The sequence below is a fragment of the Papio anubis genome, chromosome 2 (genome assembly GCF_008728515.1).
Source record: "Papio anubis isolate 15944 chromosome 2, Panubis1.0, whole genome shotgun sequence".
Classification (NCBI taxonomy): Eukaryota; Metazoa; Chordata; class Mammalia; order Primates; family Cercopithecidae; genus Papio; species Papio anubis.
The window spans coordinates 28675724-28699523 of NC_044977.1; the positions used below are offsets into that span (position 1 = coordinate 28675724).

The window sequence follows — 23800 nt, forward strand, 5'->3', positions numbered from 1 at the left end:
TTGCTAAGCGATCTAGAATACACGTGCCTGCTTGTTAGAGCCTGTTCTCTTTTGTAAGAAACCAAAAATAACTATTAGAAGGAGAGGAGTTGAGGGCAGAGCACCGAGTGACATTCTAGTTATTCTAAACATATCATTATCCTCCATAGCCTAGTGTCCACTAGTCAAGTAACCCTCTCCGCAACAGTGCTGAGGGCTCAGTGAAACTCTTTAGCTCCCACTTTCCTTCACATAAACCACCACCATTTTGTAAAGTTATGATACAGTATATTAGTTTGTTCATAGCTAAGTCAAATCTCAAGGCATGAGACAATGTTGTTATTACAGAGGACTTACAATGACATGTTACAATCTATTTCCCATGGCAAGTTACTTGCAGGTGATTTTTACTGCTTTCCACTCCAGAAGAATCCCTTTCTTCATCTTGCTCTCAGACTCTGGTGATAATTTATTATAAAATGGGTAGGTTCTAAGTCTGGTTTTGCAATTCAGGTATGTGGTGATCTTAGATACATTACTATAAAAGGAGGGAGCTGGATTATAAGACTATACCAGCTCCAACTTATTACTGGGTTCATTCGTCTCTGATTCCTTGATATAGTAGCAGAAGGTGCGAATTAAAAACACACACACATAAACTAAAAAGACAGGATGGAAACAACTGTTCCAGTATTTAAAGTGAATGGTAAAGAAATGCCAAAGATACAAAATACATTATGTATATCAGAAATCTGTTTATTTAAAGGTTGTCTGAGTTTATAAATCCCATCATCTGCCTGTTAAGAAATGTGAATAATTAAAATTATAAAGAGTTTCATATTTTTGTGTGTGACTGATATAACTGAGAAGCTCTAACTAAAGGCTCAAAAATGTTCCTCTCTAAATTTTAAATTCTACATAAGAACAGACATTTGAGGAATATAATGTAATATGACATTTAGCAAACACAAGAAATGACATAGGAACTATATATACAACATATTTCTAGGCAAATACACATCTGTAGACAAAAAACATGTATGTATATATCCCTAGAAAGTACTGGAAAGAAATACATCATTTTAAAAGGTTATTATGCACAGGAAGGAAGATAATGGGTGATTTAAATTTTGTTTATGTTTTATTTTCTAACTTATCCCTAATAAACATGTATCACTCTAACAAGAATATAATGGCAGTTAAAATCTATTAGTGCTTCACTGTGTGAACCTCATAAACCATGAAGACCGTTGGCCCTCGATAAGGCTTATCCTTCACATGGTTAAAACATGACATAAATTGCTTAATCCTACATTAATTACTCACCTTATCTGCTGAAGTTAGGCAGGTGGAAGTGATAGTGATTTCGTCCACTGGTATAAATTGAGGCTTTATGGGAAAACAAACCATTAAGGCAAATGTAAGTAAAAATAACCTTCAGTTGGCATAGGGTAATAATTCAGCATTCTCCATTTCTTAAAGAAAGGTCAAGATAGCAAACCCTCATGAATAATTGTTCAAGGACTGCATTTAAGTTTAGATATACTGCAGTAATGTTCTGATTAGTAGTGACAAGACAGTGCAAGAAAATCCAATGGTTTGTTGAAGCATTATGGATCAAATGTCTTTGAACAAGGCATTGCTCTGCTGAACTGAGTCTCGTGTCCAGCCTCCACAGCCCTTGTCTCTTTTCTCTCAAGACTCTCTGTTCCCCACCTACAGGGTCCCGGGTCTGGAAGGAATCCTGACCTTAGGCAGCAGCACTGTCTAGTTCAGAGCTCTGGGCATCAGCTTCAATGGACTCTTGAGGGTAAACTGACCCTGCCTATGTCCCTAATGCAGTCAGTGCCCAATCACATTTACTATTCCTCAGGCTTATTTTCATGTTTCCATACTTTGGCCTGAAATGACTTTTCCAAACTTGTCCATTTGTCAAATTCCACTCATCCTTCAGGTCTCAGTTCAGATAACTATCCTGAAGGTCTCCTCCAATTCCCCAAGGGATAATTAATTGCTTTATCTTCTATGCCCTCATGGCATTGTTCCTCTCTACATGTTTATAGAGGTAATGTAGTCACATGTGACAACACATTTTTAGAAGTATATTAAAATGAAGCCTCTTTACTACTTCAGTCTCCACTTGTCTAATTCATATTCCATTAACATGTGACCACTGATACCACCATCTTGTTCAATGTTTCTGGAGATCTGTTTATATTTCACATATACAAGCATATATATGTGTGTGTGTGTGTGTGTATATATATATTTTTCCCACTTTTTGTGGCAGGGAAAGATGGTAGTATATTATACACATGGTCTGCATCATGCCTTTTTATTTAAGGATATATCCTAGAGGTCTTTCTCTTTAGTACATAAAGAGCTTCTTATTCTCTTTTACAGCTGTATTGTTGTATTCCAGTGTATTGTTACAAAAAAAAATGTATTTAACCAGGTCTGTTGATTGACATTTGGATCTTCTTAATCTTTTACTATACAAACAATTTTGCAGTGACCAACCTAGTAAATAGGTAATTTCACATTTGGGTTAATATGTCCATATACTCAATTTCCAAAAGTGAAATTTCTGGGTCAAAAGGTACATGCATTTATAATTTGGATAGACACTGCTAAATTGTCTCTGCCAGGCTTTTTGGTGGCCTAGCATATAGTCATCCTGTGATTATTCCAAGAGTACTTGAAAAGAAATACATACTCTATTTTGAGAGTGCAGAGTTTAGATAGATAAATAGATAGATAGATAGATAAAATTATATGTATATAGCTATTATTATTATTGATTATTTAGGTATCCCTGAGCTAAGAGTAAGTTAAAGTTTCCTATTACTAGTATGATTGTCTCTTTTTTTCATATATCACTTGTAATTATTGGTTTATTGACATCATATACACGTTTGATATTGGTTCAACCGTTTTATTTTATCCTTTACTTTTATAATTTAAGTTTTTAATGATACACAGTATTTTCTCTTTTTCTGGTGACCTCCATTATGGTGATAACTTCATATAATATTTTTAGTTTTCTCTGTCTTTAGACAGGATCTATGTATTTCCTACTCTGAACAGTGGCAAAATTTATTTTCTCTTCCCCCTTTTGTTCCCCTGATATTTATCAACAGTATGATCCTTCCCAGTGTCTAACTTAGTACTAAGAAGTATGTTGAAATCAAATAAACGACACCTCTTTGTCTCCTATTACAGTTGAGGCAAACATCAAACTACTTTTCCCCTTCTATCACCCTTGCCTTTCCTTTTTTGTTAGCCGAATTATTTTTACATTGCCAGGGTATTTACACTCAGTCTGGTGTTTAATGTCACATATATTTTAGGCTTTTTGCTTTAATTAAATACAGTCAATGCTTACATCCAGTTCTTTGCTGTAGAATTTTCAGACATCTCTTGCTGGTTGAAGTTTGATCCCTGGTAGTTTCCTCAAAAAGAGACCATGAGAATATTTCCTGAGTTCTTTCCTATTTTTATTTTATTTTATTTACTTATTTATTTATTTGAGATGGAGTCTTGTTCTGTCGCCAGGTTGGAGCGCAGTGGCACAATCTCCTCTCACTGCAACCTCCACCTCCCGGGTTTGAGCGATTCTCCTGCCTCAGTCTCCCAAGTAGCTGAGACTACAGGCGCACACCACCATGCCCAGCTAATTTTTGTATTTTTAGTAGAGACTGGGTTTCACCATGTTGGCCAGGATGGTCTCCATCTCTTGACCTTGTGATCCGCCCGCCTCGGCCTCCTGAAGTGCTGGGATTACAGGCGTGAGCCACCATACCCAGTTCTTTCCTATTTTTAAAACTATTTACCTGTAGGCTTTTTATGTGAAGAGTAATTTAGTGAATATAAAAGTCTTGGTTCACACTTCCTTTCCATGAGGATCTTACAGTTTTTACTTCATCACCTGGAGCTGATTTTTTTTTAGAGAAGTTTGAAGCCAAAGTGAACTGTTTTGTCCCTATAGGTGACTTGATGTTTATACCTGTTGGTCAAAGGAATCTATATTTTTTATAGTCGAGTAATTTTATTATAATATACATCTTACTATTGACTATTCTGGGGGCAGTTTTTCCCTATTGTGTAGCATACCATTTCAAACATGTAGCTTCAAGTTTTACCCTTTTCCTGAAAAGCATGCCTGATTTATATCTTTAAAAATGTGTTCTTCCATTATTCTGTTTTCTCTGGGTATTCAAATTATGCAAATATTGTGTCTCCTTCTTACTTCTATCATTATCATTTTCTGTGTAATTAATTGTAAGCAATTCTTTCCTAATTTCTATTATTTTTATTTGCTTTTTACTTTTATCATCTACACCAGGGGACAGCAAACTTTTTCTGTAAAAGGTTAGATAGAAAATAGTTTTGCAGGTCAGTGTTCTCTCTGTCTCTCCTCTCCCTCTTTCTCTCTTTATCATCTAAAAATGTAAAAGTCATTTTCAGCTTGTGGGCCATAAATGAACAGGGGGTGGACTGGATTTAGCCTATGGGTAAAAGTTTGTGACCTTTGCTCTATATCCCCACTGTCCTTACCAAAATGATAATTTGCCTTGTGTTCTTTCCAATTGTATGATTTCATTTCTTCTGTTTCTTTAAGTTCTGAAAATTATGTTTTATTTCATTGTCTCCTACAGTCTCAGCATCTCTTCACAAATCCTTATATTTCTGTTTTAGAATCTTCTTGCATAAAAATGACTTTTTTCATTGAGTTTTAAAAAATGTATGTATAAATGTGTATGTTTAATTTCCTTCTGATGTGTATTTTAATTTTTCTTTTTTCTAATTTACAGCTTTAGTGAGATACAGCTGACAAACAAGTAACAGCACAAAATTTGAAAGCTTTTGATATATGTATAATAATCAAGATAATCAAGACATGTATAATAATCAAGATAATTAACATACCGATCATCTCCAAAACTTTCCTTGTCTCCCCAGCACCTCTTCCAACCCTGTCCCATTCCTAAGCAACCACTGATCTGCTTTCTCTTGCTGTCAATTAGCTGCATCTTCCGGAGTTTTATATTAAGTGAAATCACACAGTGTGCAATCTTTTTTTTGTTTGACCTCTTTCACTCAGAAGAATTATTTAAAAGCTCATCCATATTGCTGTGTGAATCAAGAGTGCATTTCTTCCTGTTACTAAGTAATTTTCCACTGAATGGACATGCCATAATTTGTCCTTTCACCTTTTGATGGTCATCTGGATGGCTTTCAGGTTTTGGCAATTACAAACAAAGCTGCTTAGTATAAGCACACAAGCACAAGTTTTGAAGTGGACATATGCTTACATTTCTTTTGACTAATACCTCAGAGTGGAATATCTGGGTCATATGATAGGTGTATCTTTAACTTTTTAAAAACTGCCAAACTAGGCTTACTCCTATAATCCCAACCCTTTGGGAGGCCAAGGCAGGAGGATCGCTTGAGGCCAGGAGTTTGAAACTGCTGTGAGCTATGACTGTGCAGTCCAGCATGGGCAACAGAGTGAGACCACATCTCAAAAAACAAAAAAACCCTGCCAAACTGTTTTCCTAAGTCATTTTACCATTTTGCATTTTTAATGGTTGCTCTCTATCCTAGGTCAACATAGCATAATCATTTTAACTTTATCCATTGTAGTGAGTGTGTAGTGGTTATCTCATTGTGGTTTTAATTTGCAGTTCCCGTAATTATTAATGAAATTGACTTTTCATGTGTTTATTGGCTATCTGCATGTCTCCTTTGGTTAAGTACCTGCTTAAATGTATCTATTTTTTAACTGCATTGTTTTCTTACTATTTGTTTTTGTTTTTGTTTTTGTTTTTGTTTTGAGACGGAGTTTCACTCTTGTTGCCCAGGCTGAAGTGCAACAGCACAATCTTGGCTCACTGCAACCTCTGCCTCCCAGGTTCAAGCGAGTCTCCTGCCTCAGCCTCCCGAGTAGCTGGGATTACAGGCATGCACCCCCACACCCGGCTAATTTTGTATTTTTAGCAGACATGGGGTTTCTCCATGTTGGTCAGGCTGGTCTTGAACTCCCGACCTCAAGGGGTCCACCCGCCTTAGCCTCCCAAAGTGCTAGGATTACAGGCGTGAGCCACCGAGCCCAGCTGAGTTTTAAAAGTTCTCTCCATACTCTAGATACAAGTCCACTGTCAGGTATTGTTTTGCAAATATTTTCTCCAAGTCTGTAGCTTGACTTCAATTTCTCAACAATGTCTTCTGAAGAGCAAAAGTCATTAATTTTGATGAAGTACAATTAAAAAAAAAATTCTTTTTATAGTTCATGCATTTTGTGTCATATTTTAGAAATATATGCCAAATACCAGGTCACTAAAATTTCTTCCTATATTTTCTTCTAGAAGGTTATCTTTTACATTTAGCTCCATGATCCATTTCAAAATAATGTTGTATATAACAGGAAATAAGAATAAATGTTTATTATTTGGGTGGATATATGACTATCCAAATGTTTTGGTTCTATTTGTTGAAAAGATTCTTATTCTCTCATTAAAACATCTTGGTCCCTTAGTTGAAAATCAGCTGGCCATATACTTGTGGGTCTATTTCTAAACTCTCTATTCCATTTCATTGCTATATTTGTCTCTTTTTACACCAATACCACACTGACTTAACTACAGTTTTATTACGAGTATTAAAATTAGGTAGTATGATTCCTCCAACTTTGTTCTTTTTTAAGGTTATTCTAAATTCTTTGTATGCCATATAAATTTTAGAATCAGTTTTTAATTTCTATCAAAATACTTGCTTGAATTTTAATTGATGCAAACTGGGGAGAATAGATATCTTAGCAATGTTGACTCTTCAAACTCATGACATAGAATCTCTCTCCATTTATGTGTTTTATTTAATGTTTTCAGCAGTGTTCTACAGCTTTCACTGTACAGGTCTTACATGTCTTTTGCCAAATTTACCTCCAAGTAGTTAATATATTTTAATGCTATTGGAAATGGTATTTTTCAATTTCCATTTCCAATTGTTTGTTGCTAATATATAGAAAATTAATTTTCATATATTGATTTTGTATCCTGCAACCTTGCTAAAGCTCATTTCAGTAGTTCTAGTAATTTTCTATAAATATTATCTGTTTTCTACACAAACAATCAAATTTTGAAAGAAAAAAAACTTTCACCTCTTCTTCTGCAATCTGAGTGCCTTTTCTTTTTCTCTCTTTTCACACCATCTAGAACCTCCTGTACAATGTGGAACTGGAGGGTGAGAGTGAAACTCTCTTGCCTCATTCCTGACCTTAGTGGGAGAACATTGATTCTTTCACTAATAAGCAAGATTTTAGCTGCAAGTGTTTTGTAAATGCCCGTTATCAATTGAGAGAGTTTTCTTCTATTCCTGTTTTTCTGAAAATTTTATCAGGAATGGCTATAGTTGTTTCTTTTTTGTATTTATATTTTGCTAGAATTCTTTAACATTTTTCTTGCAGTATTTTATTTGTTATATAATTATATGGTTTCTTATTGATATTTTACTGGAATCTTTTTTTTTTTCAATTTATCTGTTTAGCTTTTTTAAAACATGTCATTCTAAAAGTTGGATTTTCCAGGACCAGCTCTTTCCCAGAGCTTTCTATAGAAAGGGTAAGTGGAGGGTAAATTTCTAGGCAAGTTATTTTTCACAAGCCTAGCTTCTTTTCCTCTGATCTCTACAAAAAATATCGCTTCTGAAAATTGTGCCTTATTTGAGTCCTTTCATGTGCATTTCACATTTTCTACTTCTGTGAATCAAAGTTGGTCCAGTAGGGTTCCTGTTGCCTGCTGGCTATTGCAGATAACGGCTATAGCTTTTCCATCTCTAGATGTATCCTTTTTCAGTAAGTGTATTTGTATTGATTCTTTTGATATGCTAGCGCTGGGCTCCTCCTTCGATTTCTCTTCTGTTCTTCCTGTGGAGTTCCTGCATCATCTCCATTGTTTTGAGCAGCTCTGAGAAATATGCTGATATACATCTATGCTATGGCTTGAATGTGTCCCCCAAAAAGTATGTACTGGAAACTTAATCTGCAATGCAACCGTGTTGGGAGGTTGGGCCTAAAGGGAGGTGTTTAGGTTATGAGGATTCCATTCTCATGAATGGATTAATGCCAATTATTACAGGATTTGAGACTGCAAGTTCAATCTCTCTCTCTCTCTCTTGCCCTCTTTCACTCTCTTGCTTTCTGCCATGGGATTACACAGCAAGAAGGCCCTGACAAGATGCTGGCACCTTGATATTGAACTTCCCAGCCTCCAGAACTATCAGAAATAAATTTCTTTTCTTTATAAATTACCCAATCTTTGGTATTTTGTTATAGTATCACAAAAGAGACTAAGACAGTTTCCTAGTTTGATTAAAATTTCAGTTTGCATTTTTGTCTTCCATTTTCTGTGTTGCTCTTAGAAGACTTTCAGAAAAAGAATGGGGAAATGCTAAGTCTATATAGCCATATTTATACCAAAAGTCCCCTGTAATACTTTACCTACCTTTATCATTGTATGTATCACAATATCTAATAGTTATATGTTGACATGTGGGTCTCTTTCAATAAATTGTAAACTCCCAATTATTTGTTTTTATCTGTAGTACCTCATACAAGATTTTGAGTATTATAGGTTCTCAACAATATGTTGATGATTGGCAGGATAAACAGATGCTTCTAGAGCCTACTGCTCATCTCTTCCATGGCCAAAACAGTGCCACAAGTCTACTCTACATTCAAAAGGTGGTTACTTCTCCACTACTTGTTGGAGCTTATCACAGTATTTGGATGCTTTATATTAAATTCCAGTGTGTACTCTCTTCCAGTGTTTGCATCACTCTGGGATGAGTCTTGTTCCTGATACAGCAAAATGGATTTCACAATGTACAATTCTCTTAAATTATCTGGGTTTGTAATATTTTAGGTGCTAGCTTGAAGGTAGTTATTTTGTGCTAGTTTTATTGTAATGGATTTTGACCTGAACTATTAATCACATCACTAAACAGAATTTTGAGTAAATAAAAATTTTATAAGTTCTATTTTATAAGTTCTATAAATTATACTCTTTCATTTTAATATCAGAGTTGCTTCTACAAAAGAACTTGAGGTATTATAGAAAAACACAGCAAAGATGTCTCAACTACATTTTGAGTAGAAAGACATTAATAATTTGTTTGTTTTTTGAGACAGAATCTCACTCTATCACCCAGGCTGGAGTGCAGTGGCGCGATCTCGGCTCACTGTAACCTCTGCCTCCTGGGTTCAAGCGATTCTCCTGCCTCAGCCTCCCGAGTAGCTGGAATTACAGGCACCCGCCACCACTCCCAGCTAATTTGTTGGTATTTTTAGTAGAGATTGGGTTTCACCATGTTGGCCAGGTTGGTTTCGAACTCCTGACCTCAAGTGATCTGCCCTCCTTTGCCTCCCAAAGTGCTAGGATTACAAGCATGAGCCACCACCCCTAGCCCCAAATAAAACATTTTATGTTAATACAGAAGCAAGAACAGACACAGTAATGACCTCCAGTAACACGATGAAGGCAAAAATTCACTCATAATTGGAAGAACATAGCAGGAGACAGAGGAAGAATTCAAAGACAGCTGCACTGAACACCTTTTCTACCTTAGATCTATACCTAGAAGGTTTTTACCATAGTCAATGAATGGGTTATGTTTTAACTATATATTTAGTAAAGTGCACCATATCCTTAAGAATGTTGGATATATTCCTCCCACCCATTTGAGTCCTGCTCATCTTCTTTAATTCTATCACATGCTACTTTCACTTTGTAACTCCAGGGGCAGCTCAAGTTCAGTCACCTTGAGCAACTTACATTGTCTTTTCATCTCTTAAAAGTTATCCACCTCTGAAATGCTTTTGTCTTCTTTATAATGTATAGTTCTTCTAATTCTTTCAGGATTATTATCAATGTTCCTCATACGCATAGAAACTTCTTTTCCCACAGTTCTTTCTCCGAATTTATTATAACCCTCTTGACTTCCCTTCTATTCCCAATTCTATCTGAGAAAAAGAGTCTATCACATCAGCTATGCTCTGCCATGCCATCCTCATAATTCTCAATCTTGGATCAACGACATCATTTTCCATCTTTGCAGAAATTCCAGGCTGCTAAAATTTGTGCAAGTTGAGTATCTCTTATCCAAAATGCCTGGAAACAGAAGTGATTCCCAGGACAGTCTGTCTGGGAATCAGATTTGGGACTTTTTGAATATTGGAATATTTGCATATATATAATTAGTTATCTTGGGAACCCAAGTCTGAACATGAAAATCACTTATGTTTCATATACACCTTATACACAGTCTTAAGGTAACTTTATACAATATTTTAGATACTTTTGTGCATGAAACAACGTTTTGACTGTTTTGACTGTAACCTGTCACATAAACTAGATGAATTTTCCTCTTGTAGTGTTGTATCGCACTCAAAAAATTTTAAATTTTGGATTATTTTGAATTTCAAATTTTCAGATCAGTGATGCTTAAACTATATATAACCATTGAATCCACACTACAAGAAATATGCATAGTTCTCATACTCTTCTGGACAATCTTTTCACTTGTCCCTAACTAGCTTCTGTATCCATCTCCACAAAGATTGTTCCAAATCTTTACTGTACCCTCCACATAAAGCCCACCGTTTTCATAAAAGTTTTAGGTGTGTGTGAACACCCTTAACTTCTTTTCCACAATCTCAGAGGAAAAAATGTCCCTCCTCCTGCCCTAACTTAAACCCTGCACCTCGGTCCTAGTAATCCTTCCTTCCTGTCCTTACTGGACTCTTTACAAGAAAAAGGTCCCAGGCTGGGTGCGGTGGCTCATGCCTGTAATCCCAGCACTTTGGGAGGCCAAGGTGGGCAGACCACTTGAGGTCAGGAGTTCGAGACCAGCCTGATCAACATGGTGAAACCCTATCTCTACTAAAAAAATACAAAAATTAACCAGGCTTGGTGGCGGGCAACTGTAATCCTAGCTACTGGGGAAGCTTAGGCAGGAGAATCGCTTGAACCCCGGGAGGCGGAGGTTGCAGTGAGTTGAAATCGCACCACTGCACTCCAGCCTGGGTGACAGAGCAAAACTCCATCTCAACAACAAAAAAAAAAAAAAAGAAAAAAAAAAGAAAAAGGTCCCATCACACCTGTGTGCTATACTTCTTCAATTTTACTGGCTTTTTCCTCTTAGTCCAGAAACATTGTCTAATCTCTCCTAACCACGAATTTACCTCAACCCTACCTAATGCTCTAGCTATAACCCCATGTTTCTTTGCTCCATTAGTACAAAACTTCCTAACACAGCTTATTACCCATGGCTTCTACTTCTTTACTTTCCATTCACCATTTCCCCTCATCCCACCTGGCTTTCCCTCTGAAACTTATCTTGCTGAGGTTGGCAATGGCCTTTCTGTTATAAGGCCCAATGGACTTAGCACAATGCTTAGATCATAATAGATACAAAGGAAATACTTGCACACTTAATTTAATAATCCAATGGAATTGAAGGGAAAAAGTCAAAGCAAAATAGTAAAACACAAGATCAGGAGAAAGTTTTCTAAAGCATTAAGACAAAAAGGATTTTTGGTTTATCTATTGAAGCATCCTCTGTGGAAAGAGTGATTTACATATAATTAGTGCACTAAATTTGCACATGTTAAGTATACTAAATGAAGTTGACCTAAATGAAAAATGTAAATAGTTCCCCTAAAAGTTTTCCTTCTGGTTCTAATTAGAGATACAGATTTCCACTAATAGATACATTTCAAACAACAGACAATGATTTTCAGCATCAGTTTTGGGGTTGGCCTATAGTTTTAAAAATACATTTTTAAAAAATCACGTGTGTACTTTTTTTGAGGAATACATTCTTACATCTTTGATTGCATTTTTGTAAAATAGAAATCTGAATAACACAGTTAACCTACTTCAAAATCTGAGTTACTTAATGAATAGCTGTTTACCAATGATAGCATCTTTTTTTATCATCGTCATCATCTTTTCAGATTTCAAAGAAGAATCATTACCCTAGAAAGCTTGAAAATATCAGTATTCATTTTTAAATGACACTTATAACTTCTCCCAGCAAGACTATTACATTTCTTTATGAGTTTAGAAAGTCCCGCAAATCGCAGACTGAATCAGTGAGAACTGCATAAGATGAACTGTCTCTGTAAGTAGAAAAACTGAAGAATCCTTAAACCAGGAATAAAGAAGTGAATATTGGTGGTGCATAGAATCATCTGGGAAGCAGCAGAAATGCAGATTCCAAAGCACCAGACCCAGAGATTCTTGTTTAGTCTGTCTGGTGTAGATCTCAGGAGTGAATATTTCTATAAAATTGTGACGTTTTCAGACAGACAGACTCACAGCCCTGAAAAGTAAAGAATGCTCCTTTCTAATTTTCTATCAATTCTTTGTGGGACTATAGAGAAAATACTTTCATGTTTCTGTACAGTTAGGATTTTCTGATTAAATTTACTTCACTTGGGACTTGGACTAAAAGAACAAATCTTAGAATTTAATCTGCAACTGATTATTAGTGGAGAGGGCATGTGAAGAGATTTGCCTCCAGAGACATTTACCTCCCTGGGAATATGTGTTTATATTTTAAGGGAGGAATAAAACCTGGGACCACAGAGACAAGACCAGAATTGTAAAGTTGGAGAAACTAGTCTCATCTTTCCCTACCCCCAGAGATCTGTTTACATTCCAAAGGGTAGGAGTTATAATTCAGGGCTTTTCCCAAAGAGCAAAAGAGTGTGGAGAGCGTGGTTGCTGCTCTCCTATAGAAATGTCCAGATACATTTTCTTAGGATTCTTTGCCTACAGTACAAATTGTAAGATATCATCTGATCTGACTCTTACCCGATCCATTGCTCCGAGGTAAAAACTGGAGCAAAGGGTAATTAGCATGATTCCTTGTATTATATATAATACTTTGCTCTGCTCCAGAAATATCATGTTTATATTCAAAATGGTATCAGTAAATAAAGATATTTGAAATGTAGCCGCTTGTGATAGAAGATTGGCAACTAATATTCATGGGTTCTAAAATTTGAATGGGTCTTTGCAAACATCTAGCTTAATTCCCCACCCCCACCTTTTTTATTTGTTAAAATAGGAAGTGCTTGACTGTGTCCTCTCCCTATTCCCCTCCCAAAGGAAGAGAGGAATGATCACCAATAGCAAATGAACAGCCAGTTGCAGTGAAGCAACACACCAATTCCACGCTCAGGAGAGAATGCTGTGCCTCCTCCTCGTGGTTTCCTATGCCCTAAACGTTCAGAGAAGCTTCTCTAGAAATGACCTATAGATATAGTCTTAATCTGCTCCTTTTCACCAGGCTGGGGGTACTCAGACCAAGGACTACAGACACCAGACAGACCTCAGGCCTGAGGTCACTCAGCTTATGAACAACAGGGCTGGGACCTGAAGGCAGGGATCCTAACGCCAGGCCAATGCTGTCCACCACATCCTGCTGCTTGCATCTCCTCCTTCAAAGAGCTCCTAAGCATTCCTCCTTCTGTAAAGCTTTCCAAAGTCACCTTGCCTTCCAAACCTGCCCACCATAGACAGAGCTACTGAGAAAAAGAAATTATGATTACTATTAGCAGTTAATTTCTCAACTTCTCTCACACAGAAGAGCTACTGAGCCAAACTGAAAATAGAAAAGCAGAGTCGTTCGAACAGCTTTGAACTAAGAATCAATCCTACATTTCAGATCTACCCTGTATTCCTACATTGTTTATGTCACGCTGGCCAGAGGGGCAATATAGTTTAGTAATAGAATGAGGGGTCTGGAGCCAGTCTGCATTGGCTAAAATCATGGTTCTGCAGTTTCCTAACTCCATCTTTGGCAGATTATTTCTCTGTGACTCAGTTTCCTCATCCACAAAATAGGAATCATAACAATCATAGTATTGTACTAAGGATTAAATGTCAGTGCATTTACAGCACTGCTAATAGAGGCACATTCTAAGTGTTATTATCATTTCATCCCTCCATTCATCCTTCTCGTTAGGTTTCTTCATCCATGTAATACGTACAGTTACAGGAATTAGTTTTAGAATTCACCAAAAGTATACATAATTATGGAAATCTTGGGGAAGAGACTGGAGAGAAGAGAATTGGAAATATGAAAAATACGTAATTCTCCTTTATTACAAAAAAACCCTGCAGTGACCACATGGTATAATACATGCAAAAACAAACAGTGGGTGAACCACGAAGTATATAGCTTAAGCAGCAACATCCCTCCGTTACACAAGCCTCTTCCGTGGCACTGTCCTAACTTCTTATTTATAATTTGGCATTTTCTGTTTTAAAAGAGATCCCAAAAATTGTAGGAACCTCAGACTCAAACAAAACAAAACATAAACAAACTAGATCTGCTGCTGTTCAGAAGCGCTATAAGTAATACTTCGTTTTATTTTCAAATGCCAGAAATTATTCCTAGTGGTCTTGGCTTGTGCCTACAAGACCTTTTTGGGGTTCCGCCAAGTGGAGGAAAAGTTATTCTAGACCCTTGTGAAGCAAAGTTCATGGACAAATGTCAGTTAGTTCTTTAGGACTCGATGCAAATCTCTGATGTGTCAGGAGACCTTACACCCTGGTTAGAACGCTAGACTTGGTGGGGGAAGACTAACAGAAGCAGTGGAGAGGTTAAATCACATGTTGGTAAAGTCCAAGGTGAAAAATAGAGCCCAATTAAGATTAAGTATGAATTTTACTCTGGCCTCCAGGAATTGAGACAGAGGAAGGGAGCAGATTCAGATCACATACATGGTCAGGGGACAAGGATGAATGAGGTTGAATCAGGAGTACAAGATACAAGGTTTAAGTTCAAAATCAACAACAGTCATGAAACACAGTTCCCCAAACTGAATTCAAAATGTAAAGTTAGGTCTTAAGTAAGAAGGACATTGGGTCAAGCAAATTGAAAAACAGGATTCGAGCTCAGAGAGGTAGGGCTCAGGTAGGCTGGTGCCCAGAGCGTACAGGCGCGGAGGCACAGACTTCCTTGAGAGGGGAGCAGCGAGCAGCCTGCTGTGGAAGGAAGCTGAAGACTTATAGCTTACTCTGAGCAGAGTCAGGAAACAGACCCTGAGGTGTACCCTGGACACCAGGCAGCCTCTGATAGTCCCTGATTAACATGCACACTAACTGGAGACTGGTTGTACATGGAGTTCAGACGCTTAAGGAGTTTTTGTAGGGTAGAGATCAAATAGGTGTATTCGCATTAAAACCCAAATTAGTATTCCCTGCAGTGAAAATCATTTCAGGCAACACATCTGAACCTCTACTCCTCGCTCCATCTCTGCTGTGAGATGTGAACAGGAATGACTGACTAGCATGCAAAGGGAGGGATGTAATGTGCCAAGACTGCCTGCAACTGCCAAAGCTATTACTGTCCTTCTGGGAGGAAAAATGTGTTCCCTCTGGGTTCAAACTCCTCTTGGCCTTTGACAACAGCATTTGGTCACTTCTGTGAAACCCAGGAGTAGACACAATGGATGGCATTCCTCAGTGTCAACCCCATGGTAAAATAAAGTTGCTTATGAAGCCAGGAGCTGAGAATGTCCTGAGTTCCCTGCACCACACTGTGCCACAATGCCAGGCTGTTCTGATGCTCTTTAATCATTAGTGCTGTCTGAGTCTTCAGTAAACCACAAATGCTGTTCCATCAGGAAGTATGATGTCAGCTTCTCAAGAAAGGACGAGTAAGAAAATAATTTGGAGAAGCAGTGCAAGTTAAAGAGTTGAACTCCTGTTAGACACCTACTGTGCCCAACATTGCACCAGGTGTGGTGGTAGGAGGTACACAGAAGAAAGCAACACATGATATCTGCCTTCAAGGGACTTTCACACTAGTTAATCACAAGCAATTTGTTTAATGTCTCATTTGGTATGCCATGAACACAGGGCATAGGACGCACAAGTGTGAATATATTATGCATTATCCCTCTTCAAAAAGCAATTCATCACCATAGAAAAATGAGATATTTGTAGTAAGAGTAATAAAGTAAAATATTTCATCTACAATAACTAGAATAGCCTCTTGTTAGACAAGGACCTTTAGGTGTCACAAATTTTGGATGATGACAGTTTATATAAGGAGACTGAAAAGCACTCTTGAAGAATAAATATATTTTCTATGGCATCTGTCACTATAGTTATACAGATTTGAAACCTCAGCAGCCTACACAATAATGACACATTAAAAAGATTAAGTTCTACATGGAAAAATGCATTCACATTCTTCATCACAAAGCTGTCCTCAGATATGCCATTCAATTTGAAAAACACAGCTAAAAGTTCGGCAAGACTACTTTGCTCTGCATTTACAGCTAAAACAACCAATGTGGGAATTGCCAGATTACACTATTTCATTTCTGTGTGTATGTGTGTCCACATGAGCACTGAAAAAGAACAGAATTCTATTGTTGGAGTTCCTTCTCACCAGGCATGAAGTCTTATAAAGGCTATATATTTGATGGGATGACTATGAACATGACAAATGAAATCCAAATGCAGTCTCTATATTCCAATCCAAATACGACAGTTTATTGTCACCAGGTATAAGAACATTTTGGTCTTCAGTAATATATGCAGAAGGTGGTAAGTCTAACCTATGTAGAGTCAACCAATCCAATCAGATAGAAAATATTCATGTTTTAGGAATTCTGCATAAATCAAATTATTCTTTCCATCCTTCACTGTTTGCTAAATACTTACATATGAAAGCTGTAGGCCTAGGTACCATTGGAAATACAAAGATGAATAAAAATAGTCCTTTAGTTCAAAAAGCATACAATCTGATATGGGAGACAGATCAGATACATAAGTAACTATAACATTAGACAAAAAGTGACTATAATACCAGGTAGAAAGTAAAACACACTCTAAGAGAGACCACATGGGACAAAGGGAACTGGAAGGAAGGAGATACTTTTCCAAGTAGGTAAATGAAAGAAGACTTCATACAGGGATTGGCAATAGTTTTGGATCTTGAAGGACTGGAGAAAGACCAGAGGCTGCTCCAGACAAGAATACAGAAACAAAGGCCCGCAGAGCAGCATGGAAGTAAATACTCGTAAGGAACATGGAGAAGCTCAGTAGAAGCACCATACAGAGTGGAAGAAAAGAATGCTATTATGTTAATAGAAAGGCAACTAGTGTCAGATTATAGACAGCCTGCACTGTATGCCAAGAAATGTAGAGTAAATAGAAAAGATTAATTCAGAAAGACCCAGGGGACACATAAGCAATTCATCACACATTGCACAAATATATTGATTATGCAAATATGCTACTCATTAACATTACTTAGGTATAAAGGGGTAAATACAGGGTAGCTTAATTCAGGGATAAAGGTATGATCTGTCTTTTAATGACTGAGGGTATTAAGTGGATTTTAGATGGTACCATAAAACTCTGAATAAAGTGTAACTAAAACTAGATTCTGTGTGCATGATAATGACACAATCATCCTTGTCATACAATAGAAGGTAGAAGAGAAATTGTAAGTTAAAACTGAGAAAGAGGTAAATTTGAGAATGAGGAGGTCCTGAAATACAGATAAATTTATTTTATAACATTATGGTTTTAAAATTATTGCCTAGGTTTACCGAAAAATAACAATTATCCAGCTAATATGCCAATAACAACTGAGCAATCCAGTGCAACAATGGAAATAAAAGCTTCATCACTTGGCCAGCAGGTGGCACTTGTCACTCGGTATAGAAAACAGCAGGTAATGTGGAATGAAGCTGAAAGTAGTTAGAAACAGATTACTCATTCATCTATTCAGAAGGATTAAGATGGGGATGGGTTGTATTCAGAAGTACAATTTATAATGAGGATCTTGGTTTGTTGACATAGCTTACCAATTACATGGAGGACAACCCCTTTACTCTATAAAATGCACCGCAGGAGACGGATCTTGAATTTGAGCTCTCCTATTAGGTTTACTGAACTTAGGTATTTCCCTTAACAAATATGATTTGCAATATATAAGTTTGTTGCTACTGTAAATGTTCTTATGTCCTTTTTGTCTGTATTTTTCCTACGAGACTGTGAGAAAAATGGTGCTGGAATTAGGCAAAAAGGAAATAAATTCCAACTTCACCATTTAAAGCTATTTGACTTGATTAAAATTATTTAACTTTTTTGGATTTCACTTTCCTCTTTGTTAAAATAGATATCACTAGCTGGAGTGTTGTAGGAATTAAATAAGATACCATGTGGAAACGATACCTTTAGATCTAGCTACTTCATTTTCTCCTACGGGACAACATCTAATGATTAGGATTAACTCTCTTACCATCTAATCATTAGATACCCATATAACCTAAAATACAGAAAGATCTTTGATTTATCTAGTCAACCCTTCATTTTCCAGATCAAGATGCCTGCTACCATTAAAGCTGAAATGTAAGAGAGTTAAGAGACAGGGCGTGCAGGTTTAGGTCATTTTTATATTCACTACCTAGGTCTGGTCAATGGATAAGTGGTCATTGGGAGTGGGAGGGAGGAAGAGAAGGGCAAATAATAACTACATGGCATATATTGTATGATTTTGTGATACTGAATGGGCGAATGGACACCAACAATAGACACACAGTGAATCACAGTAATGAATTAGCCAGTTCTTGATTTTCCAGTGATGTCTAGCCTACACCCGAAACTGAATGGGGCCAATGATGCCCTGTTTTTCTAGCTTTCCCATCCTTTCTTATACCACATTCCAAAATTTCTTCTAAAGGGTTTTAGAAAGAGGACAGGAAATTTACATTGAACACTGCATGATTTTTAGTCTTATTTTTGGCATCAGATAAATATCACCAAAACATAGTTTTTTAACATGCTCATGGATTATTTTGTGAAAGGAGGAATCAAGGTCATCTTCCAGAGGTCTTCTGTTCAGTAATTACCATGTCATAACTATACGGGAGTTGCATCATTATAACAAGACATGCCATTTTTAAAAGAGAGATACCACACAAATACTGAGTTTAATTTTTAAAATATGTAAGCTTAGCATGTAATCTAAGTGACTGGTTCCATGAAAGAACAAATCAGTGCTCATCTCCAAGTGTTCCTTTAGGTTGTTTTTCTCACCTGAAATGCCCTATCTTTTTCCCTCTATTATCCTAAATATACTTCAAGATACAAGTGTCACTTCCACTATATAACTTTCTTTGATTTTTTTTTCTTTTTTTTTTTTTTTTGACACAGAGTCTTGCTCTTTCCCCCAGGCTGGAGTGCAGTGGCGTGGGCTCACTGCAACTTCTGCTCCCAGATACTCCCACCTCAGCCTCTGAAGTAGCTGGGATTATAAGGCATGAGCCACCACACCCAGCTAATTTTTTTGTATTTTTTGTAGAGATGATGTTTCACCATGTTGGCCAGACTGGTCTCAAATTCCTGACCTCAAGTGATCTGCCCACCTCAGCCTCCCAAAATGCTGGGATTACAGGTGTGAGCCACCACGCCCAACCCCCCATATAACTTTCTGTGATTGAAGCTGCCCTCGCAGTAAACTTCTATTGCAGTGTCAATTACAGTAAGAAAACACATTTGAATTAATATTACTTTATAGTGGTTGCTCATTTTTAAATAGCTGTTAGACTTGGTCCACAAAAAGACTGTATAATATCTGAGGGCATGTTTTACTTACTGATTCAACTACCTATTGAGTATATGCCAGGCACTGTTTTGGTTACTACAGATTCACAGTAAGTAAAACCAAGACTATTCCTGCTCTCATGGAACTCAGATTTTGGTATTACAGATCTCTGTATTCTCTGTAATTCCCAGCCTGGGGCAGACCTGAGGGCAAGTATGTGCTCAATGATCACCTCAAAATTAACTGGTTGCCTTTGGTTGAGTGAACCTCAACCCAAAGCTTTCCTTGGTTACCACAAAAGCAGGGTCAGTTATAGGCCCCAAGTACTAGAAAGTACGTAAAAGACGTTAGGAATCTTTTCACAAAAGGATTTTGTAGAATTTTCCTTTTGCAAAAGGGAAAAGGAGGATGGAGAGGGTTATGTCCTTTGAAGTACTGGCAGTGAATTTCTATATAAGTACTGCTAAATTTATTTGTTTACATTTGAAACAAACTGAATCTATAACCTTGGCTTAAATCTTATTAAAAAAAAAATCAACTACCAAGAAAAAAGAATACAGAACTGTTGGCCCAAATCTGCTATTCCATCAGCTGCCATCGAATTCTCTACCTCAGTGATGAATACAACATCCAATCTTAAACAAACAACAAGCTAATTAAGTCTTGGTGATTGGCATTATTAGTATACATGGGTTGGCTATGACTGCTATAGAAAAGAAAAACAATGTCCAGAGATGGCAATAAACATGCAATCAATTCTTAATGTGCTGAATGCCTTCACAAAGCTACAAAGTGTGGTAAATAAGAAACGAAATTAAAATATTTCATAACAAAAAGATCCGAATGTACCTAATTATTTATTAAAAGTCTGTGAAACCTTTATTTCTGACTTTTGTTATCAAACCCATGACTAGAGGTCTTAAAAACTGTAGAAAGTTGAGCCACTTTTTGGAGGTGGGGAGTGCTTAGGAGAATGTGTTTCCAAAGTGACTCTCAGTATCTTTCCAAGAGAGACCCTAAGACTCCAGGGTAAAAAAGAAGGCTCTGGTTTCTTTGGTTGTACTCTCAGGTGGTCTCTGACCTGCACTGCAGAGCCCTAACAAGCCAAGTGAGGTAAAAGAGTGATCTATGAGCCCAGGAAAACACTTACTATAAGCTGCTATGGCTGGGGAGCTTAACTCCCACTTCATCACTGAATTTTCTATTTTAATAAGCATTTTATTTCCTGACATCTACAGAAGTGTCCACACATTTGGACATACGCTGCAAGTGCTGTCTGAGGAAGCCGACAGGCTACACAATTAAAAAATAATGAATTCATGTGCTAAATCTATAGAAATTTAATTATTAGTCAAGAAAATAAAATAATTTTTCTACATGCCACATTTTCTTACACTCGAAATTGTCATGGTTACCTATGTTGATTGATAGTAATGTTTAATTTATTGAATTTTCTTAACAATTAAATATGACTTTGACTTTCTAAATTAATAGGTTAATGTTTTTTAAAAGAACTCTTTACCTTAAAACCCTCCCTCAGGGAGGAATGAAATAAAAACAGCCTGACCTTTGGAGTTACACAAACTTGTGTTGCGCCTTGACCACATGACCTTGGACATGCTGGCTGACTCTATAAGGCTCTATGAGCAGCTGTGGAGTAGAAACAAATGTCCCTATTTCTCACATGCATTGTTGTGTAGATGGGCTTAGATATCACATATACAGTATTTTTTTTTTTTTTTTTTTTTACAAAACTCACCCTTTAGAACTTGTCTTAGATCTAAAATTAAAAGACATCAAAAAGGACAGAAAAAAGAGTATACACATTTTATTGTGTAAACCACTTTAGTCAATTTGCACCTATGAAACCAACGGTTCAAGAGTCACGGGAGAACTGGCAGGAATTAATAACAACTCACCTGTGGCTGCTGTTCTGCCAGTCTATTCTGATACTTTAGGACCGACTCTCTAAGTTGCTTCTCTTTCTCATTTTTTGATGGTGATATTGTGCTAATGGTGCCCAGCGGGATGGAAGGTAGACGTTCTACCTGATGACAACTTCAGAATCAACAAGTACAAGATTAACATCAGGAGAAATATAAAACTACTTACTGTCTGTAAAAGATGATTTACTTCTACAAGCAGTTACTCTTTATGTCATATATCCAAAATTCAAATACAAAGGAAAAGCATTGTATTGGTGGCTTTCGATAACAAATAACCTTAAATCTCCAATTTGCATGGAAAACAGCCTAATAAAAAATGTGGACAACAGCATATATTTATGAGGATGGGAAAGCATCAATTATATTGCTAATGCTTCACTTATTCTACATTATCATAAAATGAGGCCTTTTGCAAAAATTATTTGAGATCACTGAGCTTATCTCATCATTGCCATTTCCCCCCCGAAAAATGGTAGCGAAATATATATCTCTTTAAAATACAGCAAATAATTATGCCTCTGAAACATATGGATGACCCAGGATCACTGTGAAGACCAGTGACTACATGATGTGATGTAGGATTCAGCAACAGCCTCGGGAGGTAATGAGATGCGTTAGAGCCCCTTCCCCAAATCGCCCACAGGTCCTGACAGCAGCATCCTGCCCAAGTGCTTGCTGCCATAAGAGTATCTGCTTTCCAGCCTTACAGATATGCTGTTCTAATAACTTGTGGGTTAGTAAGTACATAATAATGTAGAATGATTTGTAAATGAATAATACACAGGCTATGGATCAGCATATCCCTTGTTTTAATTACAAAAAAAAATGAATAACCCTCAAAGCTTATGGTTTGGAAGGTTTGAGGCCATTTTTCCTTTTCTTACTTCTGCATTTGTGGCTATGTACTGGGGAACTGAGTCAGCCAAACTGCTGAAAAAGTAAGATATTATTTTGTTCACTTTGGTATCAAGGCTTAATACAGACAAGAAGTTCAGCTCCCACTGGGCATCGCTTTGATTCAGGGCATGGCGGGGAACATGCAGTAGTGTCGTCAGACGCTGAGGTCAGTTCTGCGAGCCCGCTCCGGGTCAAAGAGTTTTCTATTATTGATTGGGGGTGGGGAGGGGAGAAGTTACACTGAACCACCAAAAAAAGGAGGAAGGGACAAAGTCACAGAAAAGGCATGAGTGTTAGGCTAGGCAAGGGAGGAGGAGGCAGAGGATCAAGAGAGGACTTTCTCCCATCTGAAACAGTGAGGGAAAAGGGAGGCAGATGAGACCCACCATTTCTCTGTTTTTCAGGGCTGCAGCATATATTTTTCTCGCCCCATACCAGCAGAGAAGAGTTAGGAACTACAATCAAATTCAGGTACTACTGTGAAAAAACACTTAATTCCACCCACACATGGTGTTTGTTATTATCGTTATTTTCAAAGAAAGGTGCTAGATAAACAAACCCTAGGGACAACTTCTATATATACAGCAACCCACAGTGTTGATTTGAAGACAACTGTGGGGTGGCATCTACATAGCCTTCTACTTCATTTCAGAAAAGAACCTGTGGCAACATTAAGTTTTTATCCAGAAGGAAGAAACCTCAAGCATTTTATTAGAATGCAATTCATTCAATTGTCTTCATTTAAAGATGTTTGGACATGAATTACACTTTAATATGCAATACAATCCATAGATATTTTTTCACATCCTTTTCAAAATTCAGACATTTTTGGTTCAGCCAAGTAATAGGCATCATTTTCACTCTGTTGGTAATCCCTATTTTCAGTGCAGATAAGTGCATAGTATGAATGTAATGGAAGCATACTGATCGCTATTTCTCAGATACTGTGTCAAAAATGTACAGCCTCCCTCTGTGCTTGAAGTGGAAAACAAAACCAGGCTAAAATGGTTCGAAAAAAGAATGGCTCCACCTTACCCTGTCCAGGTTACTGAATACTACCATTTGTAAGATGTATTTTGTCCACTAAAAAGTATCTGAATGAAACTAGGCTTCCTGAAATGGAAAAGGATGCCTTCCAACAGACAATGTGGTAAGGCAGGAAGGGTACAGGTTTTGCATCAGAAACTTAGCTTCCAATTTCAGCTGTAGTGAAGAATTCTGGGCAAGTTACTAATCCTTTCTTAGCCTCTCTATTTTCTTCTCTGAGAAATGGGGAAAGTTCATAGGCCTTTTATAAAAATGGAATGAGATAGCATATATAATTGCAAAGTAAGAGAAAG

The 23800-nt window shown here is 37.1% G+C and overlaps 1 protein-coding gene, 1 long non-coding RNA gene and 1 pseudogene across 6 annotated transcripts in view; 1 reads left to right on the forward strand and 2 right to left on the reverse strand.

The window, feature by feature from the left end:
- MORC1 (MORC family CW-type zinc finger 1) overlaps window positions 1-23800 on the reverse strand; it is a 160458-nt gene that overhangs the window by 41596 nt on the left and 95062 nt on the right. For all 4 annotated transcript variants that reach the window (XM_031662990.1, XM_031662989.1, XM_031662988.1 and 1 more), the window contains 2 exons: window positions 21537-21675; window positions 1306-1368 (listed from right to left, as the gene is read on the reverse strand). In XM_031662990.1, the coding sequence (XP_031518850.1) occupies window positions 1306-1368; window positions 21537-21675 (202 nt within the window). The remainder of the gene's footprint in view (window positions 1-1305; window positions 1369-21536; window positions 21676-23800) is intronic.
- Window positions 1-23800, forward strand: part of LOC110742515 — a 77094-nt gene that overhangs the window by 21673 nt on the left and 31621 nt on the right. For both annotated transcript variants that reach the window (XR_002520261.2, XR_004182042.1), the window contains exons 3-4: window positions 17612-17742; window positions 22865-22931. This is a non-coding gene — a long non-coding RNA (uncharacterized LOC110742515). The remainder of the gene's footprint in view (window positions 1-17611; window positions 17743-22864; window positions 22932-23800) is intronic.
- On the reverse strand, window positions 13117-13312 carry LOC116274085 (annotated as a pseudogene).